At 41.1% G+C, this 22,870-nt stretch overlaps 1 protein-coding gene across 1 annotated transcript in view; it reads left to right on the forward strand.

Moving 5' to 3' along the window:
- Positions 1-22,870, forward strand: part of LOC136863524 (osmotic avoidance abnormal protein 3-like) — a 268,651-nt gene that overhangs the window by 202,132 nt on the left and 43,649 nt on the right. The window contains exons 17-18 of the mRNA XM_068225983.1: positions 19,797-19,966; positions 22,211-22,328. Coding sequence (XP_068082084.1) covers positions 19,797-19,966; positions 22,211-22,328 — 288 coding nt within the window. The remainder of the gene's footprint in view (positions 1-19,796; positions 19,967-22,210; positions 22,329-22,870) is intronic.

Here is a 22,870-nt window from a genome sequence, read left to right on the forward strand (position 1 = left end):
GGTTGACAATATACCTACAAGGAAGGAAACAATTCTGGGTGCTACTTACTCCATTTTAACACTTTCTCATCATGAAATTAGCCCGTGATCATATCCCATAATACCTTAAATATTAGGATTCACTGATTAGCTATTGATTCTGTAAATAGACCAATTAAATACGAGGGCTGTAAGTAAAGTAGTGGCAACGTAGTCCAGACACCCGCAGGAGATCGGGCATGCGCATATAGAATTTGGGGGTGGTCAGCGATGTGTAGTGTGCATTTGACGGTCATCCAGTTGGGAGTGTTGTTGCTGTGTGGCGTTGAAGTGAACAGTGTCGATTTCACCGCTTTAAAGTATGTTTTCAAAAGGTGATCAGCGTTCTTCGATTAAAATCGATGTTACCCATGTCAGAAATGCATCAGAATGTTATTTAGGATCCCGTGAAGTCTGTGGCGAGAATGCATTTCCGTATAGGTGGGTTGCACGATAGTTGAAGGCATTTCGCGCGGGTCGGAACGAGACTGCGGATTTGCAGCGCGCAGGTCGGCCGTCCATCCTCAAGATGAGATTGACAGAGTGAGTGGTAGACCATCGATGGACTGTCCGGGAATTATCCGCAGAGGTTGGGAGGTCTTGGAACATCCTCCGTACTCACCAGACATGAGTCCTTGTGACTTCCAACTGTTTCCGAAGTTTAAGAAACCCCACCGAGGCCAATGACTTCTTAACGTGGCATATGTACTGCGCGCGATACGGCGCTCCGTCGCTGTCGTCAACAGAGTACGCGTTGCCAACGGCTTCCCGACATTTGGCAAAAGGTAATAGACTTTGCGGGTGACGACATTGAAGGAATGTAATACAATTTGTTGTACTTCTTAGTTCATTAAATATTGCGTTCCATCAATATTGTTGCTACTTTATTAACAGCCCTCGTACTTATCATAACCAATTTTATAATGGTAGAGAAACATTAATTTTAAAATTATTACTTAGATAGTATATTTCTTATCCTACAAATAAACTCCTCATTAACTAAGTTCATCTTCAGCGTATTGCTCATATGTATGTATGTATGTATGTATGTATGTATGTATGTATGTATGTATGTATGTATGTATGTATGTATGTATGTATGTATGTATGTATGTATGTGGAATTGGTACACAACTGTGAAACTTAAGAATTTAGGTATCTCGTGTACCGCAGTATCAAAACATGAGTTGTTTTATAGAACGTATCTTTGTCCTCTATCAACATTAACGTTATAATACTCGAAGCATAAAGTACCCTCTGCATTCTTGATCGATTTTGGTTAGACTGCATGAGATGATTTTGACCGGTAAGTGGTCCATCAAAGCGAGTGAATTTTCTTAATATAGGAGTGCAGCGAGGTGGTCGGGAGCCATCTCAGACAGCCCCAGCGCGCCTTGAAGGCAGTCCGGACTTATATCCCGGAGACTGTTTAATCAGTTCGTTTGAAAGTGATGACAGCTGGAGTGAACGAACGTCGGAAAACGCTTTCAAAAAGGTGCGTGATTGAACGGACTTTACTTTTCGTTTGCTTGAGATTGGAGTTTGGTTTGTGTTTGATTGCTGAAACTACGAGGTCATTAGACTGCACGTCCTTCCTAGTTCCCATTATAACTCATCCTTCCATTTTGGGTCCAATCATCATCCAAGTAGCTGCTACCCCAAACTTAAGGCGGATACATCTCTCACTTTGCCAAAGTTACGCAGGGAACTTCGATGTAATGCAGCAATTATATTAATCAACTAGGAATTGGATTTTTAAAGACAAATACACAACGGTTGCCAGTATCTGATAGCATATGTTCGCCCATATTGACAAATAAGACTGCGATGGGAAGGGCTCTACTTCCCCAGCTATAACACATTGCCTCTCTTCACTTTACACCTCCAGTTAGAGTTGTAGGTGCCCTCAGACCACCTTCTACCTTTATACAGCGTTATTCAGCTCAGATGTCCACCTCAAATAAGTCTTCAACTGTTAATTATATCGACATTCTGTTTCACTTTCAGTAACGACTTTAACGGCCTCAAAATCGAACTTGCACTACCTTCCCAGGATGCCAATATCTACTGAGTTAACGGTTCTAACTTTGTTTGTTTTAATGGAAATACCTTACTTTCTCCACCCAGTCCTAAAATGACCTTACGGTCATTAAAACTTCAGTGTTGTTATTATTTTGAAAATCGGACAAGCACTTTTCGAGAAAAAAAAGGAGGTAATTGATTCAAACGTGTTTCACTTGCCAGCTGTAGTCCCGTTAGGTTGAAAAACCGGCCGATTGAGTAGCCGGCAGAAAGGCACATGAGCTGTTGTTCCTTCACCTTCTTCTGACAGCTGAGCATTCACTCAGCTGTGCCCGTAAATACACTATGATAAATTATATGATTGAATATTATCGTAGGTAAAAGGTAAAGGTAAAACAGACTATGCGACGGCTTCTGAGGAGCAACGTTATCAACCCACACAGGACCGGGCGAGCTGGTTACGCCGTACGGGCCGCTTAACTGTTAGCTTGCATTCGGGAGATTTACCTGGTGTGAAAATGGGAAACTACGGAAATCATCTTCAGGGCTGCCGGCAGTGTGGTTCGAGCCCACTATCTCCCGAAAGCAAGCTCACAGCTGCGTGCCCCTAACCGCACGGCGAGAGAGTAGTAGCAGGGAAGGAAGAAGAAGAAACATGAGCTTACGGAAAAGAACGCCTAGTATAGGCGACAGTGGTTAATGTTTGAAAGTAACAATAATAATGCTAAGGCTTTTACGTCCCACTACGACTTTTTGCGGTTTTCGGAAACGCCGAGGCGCCGTAATATTATCACGCAGGAGTTCATTTACCGGCACGAGGCTGACGTACTTGAGCATCTTCAAGTACCACAGGACTGGGCCAGGATCGAACCTGCCAAGTTGAGGTCAAAAGGCCAGCGCTCCACCGTTTAAGCTACTCAACCGGCAATGTTTGAAAGAAATGGTGGTGGTGGTGGTGATTTTTGTGTTAAAAGGAAGTGCAATTAGACCACCACCCACTCTTAACACCAATCAAAATGGAGATACCAACTGGGTTGGAAAAGAGCCAGAGTTGACGATGGGAAGTCGGAGAAGAAAGGAAACCCATCGCATATCCAGTTTTCCTTTACCTGTTAAATCATACACTTAATCCAAGATTGTTTTATGGGCTTAGTAGCTATTAGAAGGTGAAGAAACAGTTCATGTGACATATGTAGCGCTGATTTGTGACTCAAGGCTAGGTGGAGAAAATATGGTACACAAGAACCTCGTTTACCCGGATTAAGTGGCACCGGATCTAATCCGGATTGTCGAAAATCCGGATAAACCATAAAAACTAAAAAACAAATGCAGTACATGTTATATAATCTATTAATATAAGTTGTACAGTAATACCTTTTTTCAATTGTACAAAAAACTATCAGAACACTTTTCGTACATTTACGACTCTGTTTTATGCACTAAAATAATGTGTGAGTTTTTTCTGTTTTACATTTGTATAACGTTTGCGCGCAGCACGATCACGAACACCTTATACTAACAACAGTTCTGCCGGTGTGGTTTCGGTCAAGGATTCTAAATAGGCCATCAGTTTGTCGAGCTGCATTGTTGCTTCTCAATGAGTCATTGTTTCTTCTGATGGAGCGCCGGTTTCATTTTCGAATTCATCGTCAGTGAATTAATAGTGCGTTGCATTCAGAAGAGCGTGGGTTCGAATCCCACCTCGGCTGTCCTGGGAATGGTTTTCCACGGTTTCCCATTCTCAATTCCAGGCGAACGCCAGGACGGCACCTTTGGTAGACCGTAGCCGAATTACTTCCAAATCCTGTCCTTAACTATCCTTGGCGGAAAAGACAATCAAGAAGAGTCGAAGCCGCAAAAGAAATGCTGTACAAGTAAAAATAAATTTTTATTATTTTCGATCCGGATAACCGGAGATGCGGATTAATGAGGGACGGATAAACGAGGCTCTTGTGTAGTTCCATTAAAATACGAAGTCACTATCATTATTTCAATAGATACTGACACCACGGAAAAAATTGCAATTTCGATTGCTGGAAGTGAAAACAGAATATCGATATATTTAACGGTTCACGGGCTATTTACTGAATAACCCATATATCTCATAAAGCCACCAGGACCTTATGTTCCTTCAGTGCTTCTCATTAATTATAACTCAACTCTATCCGACACAAATATCGGCTCACCATTCATCGTGATCCTCAAAAGTACTTGAGTAGACACTTGTATATAAATCCTTCTAGCAAATTAAGCCACGTTTATCTCTCCTTCTTTACACACTCGAATGATATTTTCTTTAAATCTTGAGGCAATTAGCTACAAATAATTATTTAAGAAGCAGGCACTACTTGCATTCATTCATACATGAGAATGATGACGAAATCAAGCATCCACATCAATAGCATCTTTTCTCTTATCTCAGATAATATAGTCATCAACAGGCATTCCTTCGCTTAGGTTTCCTATTGCATACTCTTTGGTAACACTTGCCTTCAAAATTAAACATGGTTTGACTCGGGGAAAAATAAAACTAAAATTCATCAAGAATTCATCTTTTCGTGGTCATGCAACACGGCAATCTGGAAATGTACATGTCCCTAGAATGAATACAGTGAAGTTTGAAATTAACGGTGTATTGTATAGGACTATAATAGCATTTAATTCCATTGCAGACTCGATAAAAGCTTGTCAGAATTTCAATAAATTTAAAAGAAATATTAAGAAACATTTATGGACAAAATTTAATGCTCTTGGATTTAGCCTATTTAGATGAACTTATTATCAGGCTTCATTTCGAGCTATAGGGTCCTGTTTATATAAACTTTTAAACACACAATTTTATCCTCGAAAAATTTTGTATTTTAGATTTAAATTATTATAATGTTGATTAGCTCTGTATTATCAATAATTCAATTTGTCTTTAACACTGTAAATGTGCAAGCTCTTTAATGTACTATCCCAATACGAGCATTAGCTCATGGGATCTTTTAAACAGTAAAATAAATATTCTCATTCACTGTCAGTGAGTCAATACCTAATAGAAATTTCATAACATCGTACTAAATATGCGTATTCCATGTATCAAATTCGGCTTTCCGATTCCTCCCCCTAAGCCTTGTGTTGGAGAAGTTGCTGGATTCTCAACTGGTCCCTGTACTTCAGACATATATTCAATGAGCAGGGCTCAAGGCGACTCAAGACTTACCCTACAACACGGAGATCTTCACTATTACGAACCCTGTGTTACACTTCCAACTTTGTTGCTTGAAGTTATAAAGTTCAATCCTTGCCGCTGACAGTGGACTTCCTAACAGCTGTTCATCCTAGAGGTTTTTCACACTTAATATATTGGCGTGGAGTATAATTTCATAATTTTAGCTTCTGTTTCTTATAAGTACAAACAACACTAGCATTATACAATCTCACTTATCCTATCCCCATTGGTTCAGTCAAATTCTTCTGATTTAGCCCATACTTTTTTTAGCATCCTAAGTCACACATCCTCTGAAAGCACTGACACTATGCAGTCTTTGATTTTTCACCCTTCCACTTCACACGTTTGCATTATTTGCCAGCACATTGTTGTGAAAGAACTGTTATTTTAATTACGTAAACTATTCCAGTGATTGTCAGCTGCATGATACCAAGAATCATATCTGACAGTTCGCAAGTTAATGTGGTAAAATCAATGCTCTATTTCAGTGCAGATCTCGTACCAGATTAGTGGATTGCATCGCACTCAAAGAGCAAACGACAAACGAGTATCACAGTTGCAGGTTACATTATCTCTCTTAGTTCAGGATTTAGTATCATAGTTGAAGGTTACATTATCTCTCTTAGTTCAGGATTTAGTATCATAGTTTAAGGTTACATTATCTCTCTTAGTTCAGGATTTAGTATCATAGTTGAAGGTTACATTATCTCTCTTAGTTCAGGATTTAGTATCATAGTTGAAGGTTACATTATCTCTCTTAGTTCAGGATTTAGTATCATAGTTGAAGGTTATATTATCTCTCTTAGTTCAGGATTTAGTATCATAGATGAAGGTTACATTATCTCTCTTAGTTCAGGATTTAGTATCATAGTTGAAGGTTACATTATCTCTCTTAGTTCAGGATTTAGTATCATAGTTGAAGGTTACATTATCTCTCTTAGTTCAGGATTTAGTATCATAGTTGAAGGTTACATTATCTCTCTTAGTTCAGGATTTAGTATCATAGTTGAAGGTTACATTATCTCTCTTAGTTCAGGATTTAGTATCATAGTTGAAGGTTACATTATCTACCTTAGTTCAGGATTTAGTATCATAGTTGAAGGTTACATTATCTCTCTTAGTTCAGGATTCAGTATCATAGTTGAAGGTTACATTATCTCTCTTAGTTCAGGATTTAGTATCATAGTTGAAGATTAGATTAGTTCACGGAGAGATTATTTCTCTCCGCTCCGGTCAAAATCATTTCTAGCGGTTTTAAGCCAATCACGTGTCGTAGTTGAAGTGAAAACTACATCTCGAAGTTTAGCAGCAGATAATTTCTCGAAGTCCAAAACTAGGTCACTTCTCTTTATTTACATTTTACCCTGAGCGCAAATCACATAGCATAGTTCAGAAACATCACACGTCGCACTCAAGGCGCAGATCACTTCTCGAAGTTAAGGAGAAAATTTCTTCTCGGGGTTCCATAGTTTTACTGAGCGATGTGGATACGCGGTTCAGATCACGTAGCTGTGAGTTGCATTGGAGATATGCAGCTTTGAATACTTTTTCCAGTGGTTTCCCATTTTCACACAAGGCAAATGCTGGGGCTGTATCTTCATTAACTCCTTCAGTATTCTAGACCAGTTATGGGGTTTAGCGAGACTTTCCTGGGCGTGACCGTCGTTCAGTTAAGGTGTTTAAGTGCTCTCGCGAAGAGACTGCATTTATATTTGGTCCGTAGATTTTGTACAACCCTCGCATGGGTAGGGGACTAAGGACACATTATCTTCCTTTTAGTCACGGCTAGCATGCATGTAACTTTGAAGACCCCCGTTTACTTTTAGAACTAAGAATTCCTGCAGGACAACATTCCGGCACCTCTATTCGTTTAGGCAATCTTCTCCCGTAACAATAAGGAACTGGAATGGGTTCTTTGTTTCTCATCAAAACAAGTCATCTCATTTACTACCTCTTTATTATTATTATTATTATTATTATTATTATCATTTCCCCAAATAGCTGTCCAGTTGATAGTTCGACAAGATATCATATCGTCAAAGTCTACTAGGATACTTTCCTTAGGTATGTAAAACATTTTAAGTTTCTAGAACTACTATAGAGCGTTAGGACAATAAAGATGGAACGTGCTGTTGTCAAACCGTCTCGAAGATCGCGCTCGAGTGTGACTCAAGCAGGACGTCACAGTTCCACATTTATGGTTTAACATTTAAAATTCATTCATAAATTGATATTTGGTAAATTAAATACAACATACCTTAATCACTGCTGTTGCTCCACATCATTTTTCTTTAATGATACCGGATATAATTTTTCACCTGGGCCAACACCAATTCAGTACGGTTTAACTTGCAGTGATGAGGAGGTAGAATCTGCCGATCTGCCACTTTTACAATTTCATCTAATCTCACTATGTTCAAAAACTGTGTGCAAAAATTCCCGCGGTAGCATCCTGTTCTCAAAAGAGAGATTTTTTTTCACGTAACCGTTGTACGATGTAATGTTTTCGCCAAGAAGCCACCGGCAAAGGTTCCCACTTTTGGGAATGATAAGTGGTGTTACGGCAGGTACAGGCTAGGAAAAGCGGCGGCCCGAAAGGGCTGGATAAAAGGTCGTATTAAGCGAAAGATACCAACTTCAATTAACAATGAGATCTCGCCAAGCTTCTTTAATTACAAGTTCGAAAACTTTAACTCCTTTAAGAACATCAAATAACAACAATTTACAATTAAAAGCACAAAGTTCCTACCATTACACAGTGACAAATCTCGTGTTTACCTCAGGCACCTTCCCAAATTTCGACATTTTAAGGGGACAGTACAATAGCAAGATCCCTCTCTCTCTCTCTCTCTCTCTCTCTCTCTTACCTCCACGCTAGCGTGCCGGGTTCGACGGGCTTCTAGGCAAGCCCGGAAGATAACAGACTGCACTCAGTGCGAACAGGAGAATGACCCGGCCGGCCGAGGAGAACGACCGCGAGCCGAGCAGCGGTCACGTGGACCGAAACTCCCCTCTAGAAGAGAGGGGAGTTGCAGAGGGGCGCGAAGCAAGAGAGATAGAGTGAGCTCGGAAGGGAGGGAGGACTCTTCAGGGTGAGAATACTTCTACATTTCCCCGAAGACATGCGGAACGGGCGGAAATACATTTATTGCATAAGAGGGGCAAGGATAGGAAATAAAATACATGTAAATACATCAAATTACACAATACATAATACAGCTTGCAAGCACACACAATGTAAAAACGCTGAAGAAAGATAGTCCGGAGGGGGGGGGGGGGAATCACAGTTTACACGGTTCAAGTGGCATTAATCAGCACGGTCACTGCACCTTCAGGAGTGTTTGGCAACTTCTTCTTCTACCGCTTTTCCCACACCTGTGGGGTCGCGGGTGAGAATTGTGTATCACATGCGGATTTGGCCCTGTTTTACTGCCAGATGCCCTTCCTGACGCCAACCCTGTGTGGAGGAATGTAATCACAACTGCGTATTTGTATGGTGGTTGGTAGTGTATTGTGTTGTCTGAATTTGAAGAGGAGAGTATTGGGACAAGCACAAACAGCAAGTCTCCGAGCCATAAGAACTAATTTGATCTGATTAAAATCCCCGACCCGGCCGGGAATCGAACCTGGTACCCTCTGAATTGAAGATCTCAACGCTGACCAATCAGCCAAGGATTCGGACTCAGGAGTTTCGGCAACTATTGTTCCGCAAACCACTTCTCATAAATTTCACCAGTCATTTCCTCGTATGCATCTTCCGTGTTGTTGTCACATAAATGCGTTAGTTCAGCAACTAGAGCGAAACCATGTTGCTTACCCGCGTGAACTAACGCAAATCGCGATCCTCGGCCTTTCGTTGTCCTAAGTCCCAAGCTCACCCCCTCGATAGCTGCCCAGGTTTCATCTGTGTAAATTATAGCTTTATTTTGTGCCCTTTTAAGTGTTATCTCCCTCAGATACCTGTGCCTCCAATTAATAATTTTATTGGTTTCATTGTAAGATTAGAGCACTGCTCTTAAAATCGAATGGGTAACAAATACCTTGTAAGATTAGAGCACTGCTCTTAAATCCAGTGGGTGACAAACACCTTGTAAGATGAGAGCACTGCTCTTAAAATCCAGCCGATGACAAACTCCTTGTAAGATGAGAGCACTGTTGTAAACAAGGTTGGATTTACAAAAAGCACAACTTCTTTATTTGCTTCACATGTAAAATTACAATATTTACACTAACAAAACTGAAAGTTATCTCGAAGCAAATTGAACTATGAATTTGGAGAAAGAGTCTGTCTTTGTACACTATATACACGTTGGAGTATTCACGTTCACTACTATTTCGGAAAGATAGTCCTTGTGACATGAAAAGTTCTTGATAGTCGAAAACTATCAGAAGCACTGACGTAAATATCTCAGAGAGTCCTTTCTTATTGAAGTGTCTGAGTTCATTAACGTAAGTTCAATGACTGAAGAGTTCCTACTTAGCGAAACTAAGTAGATAATGGGAGCTTGCATTAGCTAGGGAATGATAGTAGCCTATATTGGTAAGACTGGGCATGGACAGCGGAATAGGCAAGAGGAGCGGTGACCCGAGGTGAGACCTCTTACTGCCAGAAATTCAGTCCACCTGGCCGAAGCACATTTTCAAGAGGAGTAGCCTCCGTGCTCGACGTAGGGTGTATTCTGGAGCTGGACACCGGGGTCAGTGGGCGTCTGGACAGGCTAAGAGCTCCTTTATATAGCACACACGACGTTCCAGGCACGCGCACTGAGGGCTGCGCGTCGAGGCTCGAAGAATAACACACTGGCACGCGTGTAGCTGGCTGGCGTATCGAGAAGGGAGCGACGGACATACAACAAGCACTGCTCTTAAAATCCAGCCGATGACAAACTCCTTGTAAGATGAGAGCACTGCTCTTACAATGCAGTGGATGACAGATTCCTAGAAGTATGAAAACACTGAAGTTACAGTCCAGTGGATGAAAACTTTTTTAAAGGTTGAGAACAATGACCTTACATTCCAGTAGATGATAAACTCCTTGAAGGATGAGAGTACTCCTCTCACAATCCAGTAGATGAAAAACTCCATGAAGCATGAGAAGACTCATCTTACAATTCAGAGGGTGACAAAGTCCTTGAAGGATGATACGACTATAGTCTGGTGGAATAGACAGAGTTTCGAAAAAAAATCCGATTCTCAGAGCTTGTTTTAATAGTGATAGTTCATGGAAATGAAGATAAACTCGACAATGCTTTTACGTATTCGGTATTATTGGGAGCTTTCAACCTCTCACTTCCATGTCACTGGATGGAGCTCCTCTACTTTCCTCACTGGAATACTTTCCGTTGATGTTTGAATACTAGAACGATACGGTGACAATCTGGTCGTTTGATTGCGGTGGTAACAACGAAGTGATGTGACAACGAAAACCATCGCAGCGGAGAATTGAAACATTCCGTGAATACATAACTGAAAACACGAAAATTTCACCGACTGATATTTTCGAAAGGAGATTTGTTCAATATCGTAAGAATCAGAGCCGCCGTTCTCTTATTAATGTTGCTTTATTGAACGAGTCGTGTACTTAGTGCGCGGGAAGCCTGTTTGGTAACCCATGTGGTTATCTTGTGTGTATATCTCCACGGGCTAAAACTGAGAAGGACACGACCCAACTTTCCCCAATAAGTGAAGTAGGAAAACCGTGGAGAAGTAATTTATTTTTCATTGCTGGACGAATTGGTGGACGCTCGGCTGTTGAAAATGCTCTGTCTAATCGTAGTGATAAATTAGTTAAAAACTATTAACATATGGTTAGTTCTGTGTGTGTGACCCATTTAGTGTAATAGATGTTGGTGTTTTAGTGTTTGAAGTAATCAGAATTAGTGATATTTATTTGAATTTTACATTCAGTAGTTCCATTGGTGTTCGGTAGATTACGTATTGTAAGTTACGTACGTCAGTTTTAATGTGTTTCGTGTCTGTGTTGGGGGAGGGAAATAGGAAATAATATTTAATTTTTGTTTAAATACCTATATTGTTGTTGATAGGTTATTTATAAAGAGAGGCTATTATACGAATTTGTATCTGCAGTAGTGTCATGCAAAACACGCTCTATGCTCGGTTCATATTTGTCGAGTATGGCCATGACCGAACTTCGCTTCTCTGAAGCGAGCTATGTTCGCTCGACCTTACCCCTTGATACTCGCTCCTCCACGCGCTGTCTCAGGCACATGTAGATGTGCTCGCCTCCCTCCGTCCTTGTTCAGCCGTACCTTTATCTCTCAAAACGTCCGGCTCCATGGCTAAATGGTTATCAAGCTGGCCTTTGGTCCAGGGGTCCCGGGTTCGATTCCCTGGAGGGTCAGGGATTTTAACCTTAGTTGGTTAATTCCGATGGCTCGGGGGCTGGGTGCGTGTGTTGTCTAAAGCATTAGAAATCATCCTTGGTACGGCCCCATCGTCACAGACGTGCAGGTCGCCTATACGGTCAATTCGAAAGACCTACACCAGGCCTCTCCGAAGGCATACGTCATTATTATTATCCCTCCAAACATTACGCTTTTCCCACAATGGTAGACTGACGACTGGACATGAAAATACTCATATTTTTAGACTGTGTTTCTGCCTCGTGTGTAAGCAAAACTGGAAATAATGTAGTTAATATCACTCCTGTCGGAGAAATGGTCGATGAAGTTCACGTGCTGCCATGTGTATTCCTCCAGGCCAGCGTAATTCACTGCTCTGTATACGGAAACTAAATACATATTATTAATGCACTACTAATTCACTACTAGTCATACCAAAGACATTTGATACAAACTGTGCACATTTATAAGTCATTATATCACATGACATTAAATATAAACCTCAAAATTAATTTTAAAAATCCTCATTGCTCAAGATTGATGTGGGGGATGTGGCTAGTGCAAAAATCTAGCTCCAGTTTGGGAATGAATTGCAAACTAATTATTTATTGTAATGAGTGTTATGAATTAATAATAAGTTATTGACTTGGTTTGGGTCTAACTAACTCCTACGACTCGTTAAAAGCATTTCCGCTTTATTGAAGTTTCTTTCGCTGCTTGATGGAACACACAACGTACGTGTGGCAATTACTGACTGAGTAGGTAGACTAATTTTACGCTCCTTCCACCGGGAGAATGGGAAACCACGGAAAACCATTCTCAGGACAGCCGACGTTGTGGACCGGCCCCTCTCCGCCTCCCGAATACTGCGGCGTAGAGCCACGGCAGGGCCGTGACCACCCCTCCTCTGCTCGGTTGGCTGGTTAGAGTGCAGAGCTGTTGGACCACGGACCTGCCATGGCCACTTGTGGGCCGAGAGCCACCCTGCATCCATTGACCCTTAATCAACGATTCCATCACCCTTTTATAATACCTCCGAATTCTCGGCCTTTGCTCTTTGTGAACAAGGACCTACTCATCCTGATAATAATGTCGTGTGGCCTCCGAGGAGGTCTGGTGCAGGTCTTTCGAGTTCACGATGTATAGGCGACCTGCTCATCTGTGAGGATGGGGCCTTACTTATCACGAATTCTAATGATGAAATGTCGTATGACTTTTAGTGCCGGGACATCCCAGGACGGGTTCGGCTCGTCAGGTGCAGGTCTTTCTATTTGACACCCGTAGGCGACCTGCGCGTCGTGATGAGGATGAAATGATGATGAAGACAACAGATACACCCAGCCCCCATGCCGTAGGAATTAACCAATTAAGGTTAAAATCTCCGACCCGGCCGGGAATCGAACCCGGGACTCTCTGAACCGAAGGCCAGTACGCTGACCGTTCAGCCAACGAGTCGGACATTCTAATGATAAATACAGCACACACATCCAGTTCCCAAGCCATCAGAATTAAGCAATGAATGTTAAGAGCCCCGACCCGCCCGGGAGACAAACCTGCGACCCACTGCACAAAAGATCAGCACGTTAACCATTTAGCCATGGAGCCGAACTCATATCGACCACATTGATTGCAACGTCAGTAAAAAAGTAAGGTCATCCTCCCTTCGCTTCGAACGGAATATGCCTTGTCGAACGAACTGGAGCAAACTCGGGCATTTTAGTTGACACGCTCCACTCATGCGTGATAGTGGTTGCATATGCAGCAAGGCACGTTTTGCTCTGTCGTGGTTACCCGTCTCAAGTTCGAACAATGCACGCCACTAATCTGCAGCACTTTCTATATCTACATTCACGTAGGTGTTAGACACGATATTTCATATAGCACTTCTATTGCACGTATCACGAAGGAAACAATTTATTTAAATAACAGATAGAATTTAGTTAAAATAAAAAGACTTCAAGAGATTATAACGTATTTCGGTGGCAAGATAGTTAACGGTATTTGATTGTTAGTGATTATTGCTGCTCGTCGAATTCAAATATTCCGCTGATGATGTACGGTCCAGTAAATCAGCTTTTCGTATAATTCGATATTGACAGTTCAAGTCTCAGGCATAGCTTCGAGAGAAGTTATTGAGTCACAGTTTTAGACCTCTTCCCTTGTATTTTCGACAAACAGCAATTAAGGGCAGTTTTCATTTCTGTTAGAGCGTGGGTAGAAAATTCAGAATAATCCCTCTAAAGTATCACGTATTTACCAAGGGAAATTTCCTGTAAATTTCCATGTTCTTTGAAATCACTTAGGGAAGTATTAGGTAAACAAATGATAACGAATCTGTCACCAGGGTTCCAGCCCTAAATTCATATCAAGATTGATTGATTGACTAACTGACTGACTGACTGACTGACTGACTGACTGACTGACTGACTGACTGACTGACTGACTGACTGACTGGTTGATTGATTGATTGATTGATTGATTGATTGATTGATTGATTGATTGATTGATTGATTGATTGATTGATTGATTGATTGATTGATTGATTGATTGATATTTAATCCATGCCTCTTCTCGACTGTTTTCTCGAGGTAGAGGTCCTAAAGATAGCGATATATCAGCGTCAGAGCGGGATTAACCAGGTTGACAGGTTGGAAACCGCAGCAGAAACACATTTTACTTCAACTACAATTTTCATGGAAAAGCATCAATTTCGAAATAAATATTCTCTTGAGATACTTTAAGCCAAACGTTGAACTTGCTAGACATTGTTTGATGCTTCCTGCCTTATGTTACGGATATCGAGATCGTCAGTTCGATCTGGTGGTAAACAAGGTTTGTTTAGAAGTCAAACTTGTTCATGTTCAGTTCTGAGCTTTTAATTTAGTTAGAATATCTTGAATGGTCATGGTTCTTTGTGTGGGTTACTGCAGTCACGTTCTAACTCGTCAACCATGGGCAAAGGCTAGCATGTGGGCTAGCATGTGGTGGTCCTGAGAGTCGGTATATCAGTTACTTTGGAATAGGGGTGGGCATCTCGGACATGGCCCTCCACGCGCTCAGGCGTCTAGGACTATACGATCCACTGGTGGTCCCTAGCCCGTTAGCGAAAAGTTTCTCACTGGGACTATGTGTAAGTAGGTCAGCATCCTGCTTGACAAAATTTGTACGGATCACGCCCAGAACGTTTTAAGTAAGCCTCGAACCTATGGGAGTAACGGAGTCTCACTTCCATTCGATACCCGAGGGACTCCTAGGTAACAACTTGGTGAACAGAATGGAATTCAATGGGGAGCTGTCAATATTAACGGGGCTTGTGGAAAAAAGTAAGTAGAACAGGCTGAGTCAGCAAAGAGGATGAGTCTGGGGGTGTTAGGAATTGATATATTTGAGTAAGGAGAGATAACGAGGAAGATATAGGAGATTATAAAGGGTTCGTAACAAGTGTCGATAAGGGAAGGGCCGAGTGCTGTTAATCAGGAATACTATTACACTCTATATAGTTTCTCTTAGGCACGTAAAAGAACGAATGAAGTGGATAGATTTAGCAGTTGGAGGAATCAGGACGAGAATTGTCTCAGAGGGTGCAGAAGAGGATGAAGTTTACAAGTGACATCGTAGTCAGCGTCAACAGCAAGGATATGATAGTGCTAATGGGCGATTTCGATAGGAGAGTTGGAAATAGGACTGAAGGATATGACAAGTTGATTGGTAAATGTGGGGAAGATATGGAAGCTAATAGTAATGGGAAGTGCTTACTGGACTTTTGTGCTTGTATGGCATTAGAAGTTACGGTTATATTCTTCAAGGTTAAGGCTATTTACCGCTACACATGGCAGGGTAGGGGCACTAGATCCCTAAACTGACTATGAATTCAGGAATGTGAGGAATGTGCGGGTATTCCGGGGATTTTTGATGATACAGACCACTATCTGATTTGCAGTGAACTAAGTACACTATGTCTAGGCCTAGGATAGAGAAGGTGAAATCTATCTACACACGAATAAGGGTAGAAAATCTCCAGGACGATGAAATTTGATAGAAGTTCATGGGTATGATTAGTGGAAAGTTTCAAAGAATAGACAGTAAGCAGGATCATGACATAGAAAGAGAATGGGCAGCAAGGTAATGCCTAGGGACAAATTTGTGTAATGACGGGAAAATACGAATATCCTGGTGGAATGTTGAAGTGAGGGCAGCTTGTAAACGTAAAAGGAAGGCTTATCAGAAATGGCACCAAACAAGGACTGATACAGAGCAAAAGAGAGCGAAACAAATACTTGTTGAATTCAAGAAAATGTCATGGAAAGAATTTGGTAATAACCTGGAAAGGCTTTATTAAGCGGCAGGGAAACCTTCAGGACAGTAGCGAAGAATCTCAGAAAGGGAGGTAAAACAGAAGTGAATAGTGTTTTGGATAAACCAAGTGAACTCAAAGTAGATCCAGGTTGGAAGGAATATTTTGAAAAATATTCTCAACGTAAAAAGAAATCTTTTCTGTAGACGTCGCGAACAACCGAACTCATGGGGAGGAGGACGGTAATGTTGGTGAAATTACGCTTCAGAAAGTGGAAACTATGGTAAATAAACTCCATTTTCATCAAGCAGCAGCAACAGATGAACTTAGACCTGAAATGATGAAATTTAGGGGGAAGGCAGGGATGAAATAGCTTTATAAAGTAATAAGATCACCTTGGAATGTTAGTAAGATACATTTTGATGGGACGAAACAAGGGAACAGAAAGTATTGCAACAACTGTCAAGGTATTTCAATAATCAGTATACCAGGCAAAGTGTTCACTAGCATTTTGGAAGGGACGGTGCGATCAGTGGTTGAGAGTAAGTTGGATGAAAACCAGTGTGATTTCAGCCCACAGAGGGGCTGTCAGGATCAGATTTTCAGTAGGCGCTAGGTAACTGCAAAATGCTACGGTAGGAATAGACAGTTACATTTATGATTCATAGATCTAGAGAAGGAATATGGCAGTGTACCGAGGAAAAAGTGTTATCCGTACTGTGAGATTATGTGATTAAGAGCATATTATTAAAAGCAATCAAAGGCATTTATGATGACAATTGGGCTGGAGTGGGAATTGATGGTAGAACGAGTTCTTGGTTAAAGGTAATTACAGGGGTTAGCCAAGCCTGTAATCATTAACCTTTGTTGTTCAAAGTTTACATGGGTCATCTACTGAAAGGTATAAAGTGGCAGGGAGGGATTCAGTTGGGGAAAATATAGTAAGAAGTTTGGCCTATGCAAGCAAATTGGTTTTAATTGCAGACTGTGCTGAAAGCCTGCAATTTAATCTCTTGGAACTTGAAAGTAGGTGCAATGAGTTCGTTATGAAAATTTGCCATTCCAAGACGAAATTAATTCCAGTAGGTAATAAACCTAAGAGAACTGAATGTCAGGCTGGGAATATAAAACTGGAAAAGGTAGATTATTCCATGTATTTAGGATTTGTATTCTCCGTCCTTGGTCGCAACCACGGTCTTTTTTTTTTGAACGGGAAACGACGTTTGGTGGAACAATGGGATAAGTACAGGGTGATTTCATCTCGTAAGACGAATGCTTCATCCCTTGGAAATCTGCGTGCTGAATAAATTGCGCTGCTACACCAGTGTGAGCGCAAGGACAAGTGTTGGAGGGAATTTCCCGAAATCGCGGAGTAGAATGCGCTACTCTTGTGGATGCTCTTGTTCTACGATGTGTTTCGGTGGAATCCAAACGATTAGTTCTTTAATAACACTGTATATAGTCACCAAATATTCTACTTTTAAAGACATCATACCAATTGGAGATAATCCCATCCCTGTTCCATGAGACGAACCAATACAAACAAATCACTATTTCGTGTTAATGCAGGTCGGCCATGTAGACGGTGCGGATAAATCGAGATTCGCGGCTGGAGTTAAAGTATGAACATGGCGGTCGATCTGTAAGAGGACAGGCTCCCTGTTAAGAAAACTATTTACCTAAAAATGAGAGTAATGTTTGAAATACATTGTGAGTGCTACTGAATACTTTGCAGATATTCGTTCTGTTAGTGAAAGAGATATTTTTCCACTGGACAACCTCGGTATAACTATGTTTTGGGTCTCAACAGTTGGCATGTTTATAAGAAAAGAATTGGAGGATCTGATTCGAGAGAAAGGAATGTACAAAAATTCAGTCTCACCCCTTCCAGTACCTGTTGAAACATCAGCCTCAATGATATCCTTACATTTAGGGGAATACCATAGCTTTTAGGTTGACACTCCTGTTTTAATGTAATTTCATGTGCTGGCAGGCCAGGTGCAAAAATGGAATTGAGGGACTCAGCTCGATGATTAACTGCATCGTCGTTTTTCACGACCGAGCTAAATGAATTTACGCCATGATTTTCCCATTTATTTCAGCGAGCTGTTCTTGAAATTTCATGGCTTAAATAGTTTCAAGTAAACTGTCAGCGGTGTTACGTTCGATCGTGTTTCTTTTCATTGTTTAGTATGCGTTGTTTTTGGCAACATTTGTTTGAAGGAAGCTGAAAATAAAAACTATTTTCAAAACTTGGAAATATTTGAGCCGAAATAGCACGTTAACAAAACCACGTATAGCGATCACCAAGAATATTGTGAATGTCTTGAAAAGCACTGTCCATTAAGTTATCCTGAGACGGAATGATGTTAGCCAATGAAGCAGAAATGGTAGTATTATCACCAGAGCCCTCTAATGTTCCATTTTCAATGTTCAATAATATCTCACTGAATTCCTCTTCTCGCTGACCGCCAAGTTGCACACGCAGGTTGGTTGTAAGCGAAAAGCCTCTCGATCAAGAACCAGAAGTAGAATTTCTTCAGTGAGGCTTGCACTTTTGGTACGCTCTCGTCCTATCTGTTAGAACTGGCACTGACAATCTCCCACGTCCTCTCCTATATAGCGCGTCATGCACACGTCCACTCAAGGCCCGCTCTAGGACACACACTGTATTCAACTATCGGGGTCGGTAAGGCTTTGATGCAATAAAAATGTATGAGACATGAAAGATCAAAATTTACTATTTCTCCTCTCGTTGTTACAAAATATTCTTTGGTAGATTAATAGAAACAACAGAAGGAAACAGGAAATAAGTAGAATTTCTAAATATTTCCGTTATTATTCGTCGAAAAACGAAGGTTTACAGCACATAAGATTGGAAAAGAAATTTTATACAAATTTTTTGATGTAGCATTTGTCGATAGGACAGGGAAATCAGTAAGAAAATATAATTTTTTCGGTTATTACTCCTCGAAAATTTAATGTGTGAAGCGCTGAAGGTAGGAAATGTTATTTTATATAAGTTTGTTTATGTAGCAGTTATCGATATTAACGGAGATGCTTGAACATTTATTTCCACACGTTCCGTTAAACTAGAGTATTATATTGTCATCTCCTCTGACTTTAAATACCGATTTTCATTCAATCCTTTTGAGCCGTTTTCTCGTGATGCACATACATACATACATACATACATACATACATACATACATACATACATACATACATACATACATACATACATACATACATACATACATACATACATACATACATACATACAGGACTGAAATATAAGAATTGCATTATCTTCTTATTTTAGACATGATCGCACACAAATACCAATTTTTAAATGTTCTGACCAAAGTAAAAATAAAATTCACATATTACTTATATAGAGAGATATTGCTAGGGGTTTAACGTAGCACTAATACATCGAAGGTTTTCGGTGACGCAAGGATGGTAAAAGGGCAAGGATTGAGAACCTTAATTAAAGGTATAGCCGCAGCATTTGCCTGATGTGAAAAGGGGAAACCTCGGAAAACCATCTTCAGGACTGCGAGCGGTGGGATGCGAACCCACCATCTTCCTAATACGGGCTCACAGCTACGAGACCCTAACCGCACGGCCAACTTTCTCAGTGAAGAAGACATTGAACCGACCTCAATTCCTTCGGTAAATTTCATAGGTACTCTTCACGAGTCATTTCTCAGCTTCACACAACGCAATACTAAACAATGAAAAGCAAATGGAAGTCCATTTAAATTTCTCTTATATAAATTTGGAATTAGTTGTATTTTGTTCGCACGTCACTGTTTGTTAGCGCACTAATCTGGTGTTGGTGTGTTTATGCACGTGCCTTTTTCTCGACTGTGCTCACTAACAGGTATACAGCCCACCAGTTTATCAGTGTTTCCTACATCAGCGTCCCCGTCATATCTGCATTCCAATCGAAGCAGCGGTTCCAGTGATAAATCCAGTAAGTCGTCCAGTCCTCACCACCACCGACTGAGTTCTCCTGAGCTGTGGGAAGACGGAGATAAGTCCATAATTCAGGTATAGACTCTTGATTATCGTGCATGGCTTCAAACTGCAGTGATTATTATCTACCGTGTGTATTTTGAATTTAACTGAGAATGTTCACGTTTCTCATCGTGTATATGCCTGTTTAGGTAACTGGGTATTTTAAATAAACTAATATAATGTGGTCTATCTACTTTGTAACATAATTTAATAGTTACAAATTATCACTGTACGAAAAGTGACGAATTCAAGAAATACTGTAGGCAATGTTGCCAACTTAGCGGATTTTCCGCTAGATTTGGCGGAATTAGAAGACTGTCGACGGAGAAATATATAATTTAGCGGACAGCGGATTTTTCGGCGGAATTCTAGATTTATTATAGCGGAATTTAGCGTTTTATCTATATTACTTTTTTAAAAAAATGTGTACTCCAGTCTGTCTCTGAGCTATTCCGTATTTCTTGTCCGGAGCTAGCAGTCACATGAGGAAAACATGTTATTTGGATTTGATGTTATGAGATTATGGTATCCTAAATTTGTAATGCGTGGGGAAAGTTTACTTATCTCTTAGTTGACGAATGACGACAGATAATGAAACTGTGAGAGAGTAGCATTTATATTTATGCTATGAAGGAAGACCGTTTAATGAACTGGCCTGTTCTGTGTGTGGCCCTTGAGGTAGGAGATTCACCTAGTTTGCACCCGGCTCTAAAACGCCTACAAGTTTTAGCTCGGCGGCTCGCAGGCAGGGGGTTAATGCTAGTGAAACTCACAGATCAGGTGAGTACAGACATTTATTATTATTATTATTATTATTATTATTATTATTATTATTATTATTATTATTATTATTATTGCCCATTATTTGAGATCGGATTTCTTGGCGGAATTTTAGCGGATTTTTAGTAGTATTTAGCGGATCTTGAAAATATAAGTTGGCAACACTGACTGTAGGACCGAATTTAGTAAAAGTTCTCAAAGGAGGTAACGTAGAGTATTGAGAATTTGAGCACTGGATTATAAATGTTCAAACCGATTGCTTTTTTCATTTTTGTTATTGGGTGAATCATCAGTTATCATAATGCTCGAAAGAAACAACTCTATATCTCAAACGAACTACACTCGGTATGGCCGGCTGCATATTGTACTTCACTGGGCGGTCGCTTGGTAGGCCAAGATCTATTAGGGCGGTGTGGGGTGAGGTTGCCGGCCCCTGTGGTGTAGGGGTAGCGTGCCTGCCTCTTACCCGGAGGCCGCGGGTTCGATTCCCGGCCAGGTCCGGGATTCTTATCTGGACCTGAGGGCTGGTTCGGGGTCCACTCAGCCTACGTGATTAGAATTGAGGAGCTATCTGACGGTGAGATAGCGGCCCCGGTCTAGAAAGCCAAGAATAACGGCCGAGAGGATTCGTCATGCTGACCACATGACACCTCGTAATCTGGAGGCCTTCGGGCTGAGCAGCGGTCGCTTGGTAGGCCAAGGCCCTTCAAGGACTGTAGTGTCACGGGGTTTAGTTTGGTTTGGTTTTTGGGGTGGGGTGGGGTTGGGTGGAGCGTAGTATTTGCTAAGATAACGGTACTACTGTTGTTTTTAAATGGAACTATATCTAATAAAACGGACGTGAGCGTCGCAAATACCGAGATGTCCCACTAACTACTTTTACGGTTTTCGGGGACTCCCACGTGCCGGAATTCAGTCCCGCAGGAGTTCTTTTTACTTGCCAGTAAATCTACAAACACGAGGCTGATGTATTTGAGCACCTTCAGATACCACCGGACTTAGCCAGGATCGAACCCGCGAAGTTGGTGTCAGAAGGCCAGGACCTCAACCGCCTGAGCCACTCAGCCCGGCAGTTCCATTTAAGAAAACTAAGTTAGTACCGTTATCTCACCAGACATTGACACCCTGGAAAAGTGCTTCAAGTTCATTTATAAGCACATCGGTAACATTAATGAAGGTGAAAAGAAATTTTCGGTATGTTTAATTGTTATTTGAAGTTAATATTTTAGCTGATTCACAATTTATATAGCCTATAGTCATGCTATATCCATTTAACTCGTGTCCAACGAGGCATGATTTTCTCATACCATAGGCTTGCTCCTTGCTTACAAAGGTGTGTTTTCACATAAATACGTATCTGCAGTATAGCATCTATGTGATTACACATTACGGACATAAATCAGATAAATCAGTCAGGAACGTTGTTCTAACCCGTAAGCTGTTCATGTTACTGTAATCTTGTGTGATTGAAGTTGGTAATGTGCCTGACCTTTGCAGAAACTTCAGAAGAGTGAAGAGGAGGATATTGCTGGGAATTATTTCAAACCGAAACGAGCCACTGAACTGCTCAACAGAGCTAAGGAGGATGCAAGCAGAGCGTTCTCAACGTGGAGAGGTAAAGTCTCTAATGTCTGTTTGCTACATTAAATGTTGTATATTAAATAGTCGGGCATGATATTGTCATATCATATATTTCTACTATATTTCTCTCCAGAGTCAGACCGAATAGCGACGAGGTTCAAAACAATTGCTACGATATTCACCCTACTCTCACTCCTCACTTAACAGAGCGAGTTGGCCGTGCGGTTAGGGTCGCGCAGCTGTGAGCTTGCATTCTAAACATAGTGGGTTCAAACCATACTGTAGACAGTCCTGAAGGTGGGTTTTCGTGGTTTCCCACTTTCACACCAGGTATATGCCGGGGTTGTACCTTAATTAAGGCCACGACCGCTTCCTTCCCACTCCTAGCCCTTTCCCATCCCCGGCACAGCCTTGTCTAACTCCTGTCACGACGTTAAACCAAGAACTCGTTCTACTGAAACAAAGCCATAGAGGTGAGCTCGCAGTTGAGATAAACGGTATTCTGTTAAAAAGAAGTAGCTTTCAGACCAATCTATCATTATATCCGTACCGAGTGGGTTGACCGTGCGGTTAGGG

Source organism: Anabrus simplex, chromosome 2 (genome assembly GCF_040414725.1).
Source record: "Anabrus simplex isolate iqAnaSimp1 chromosome 2, ASM4041472v1, whole genome shotgun sequence".
Classification (NCBI taxonomy): domain Eukaryota; kingdom Metazoa; phylum Arthropoda; class Insecta; order Orthoptera; family Tettigoniidae; genus Anabrus; species Anabrus simplex.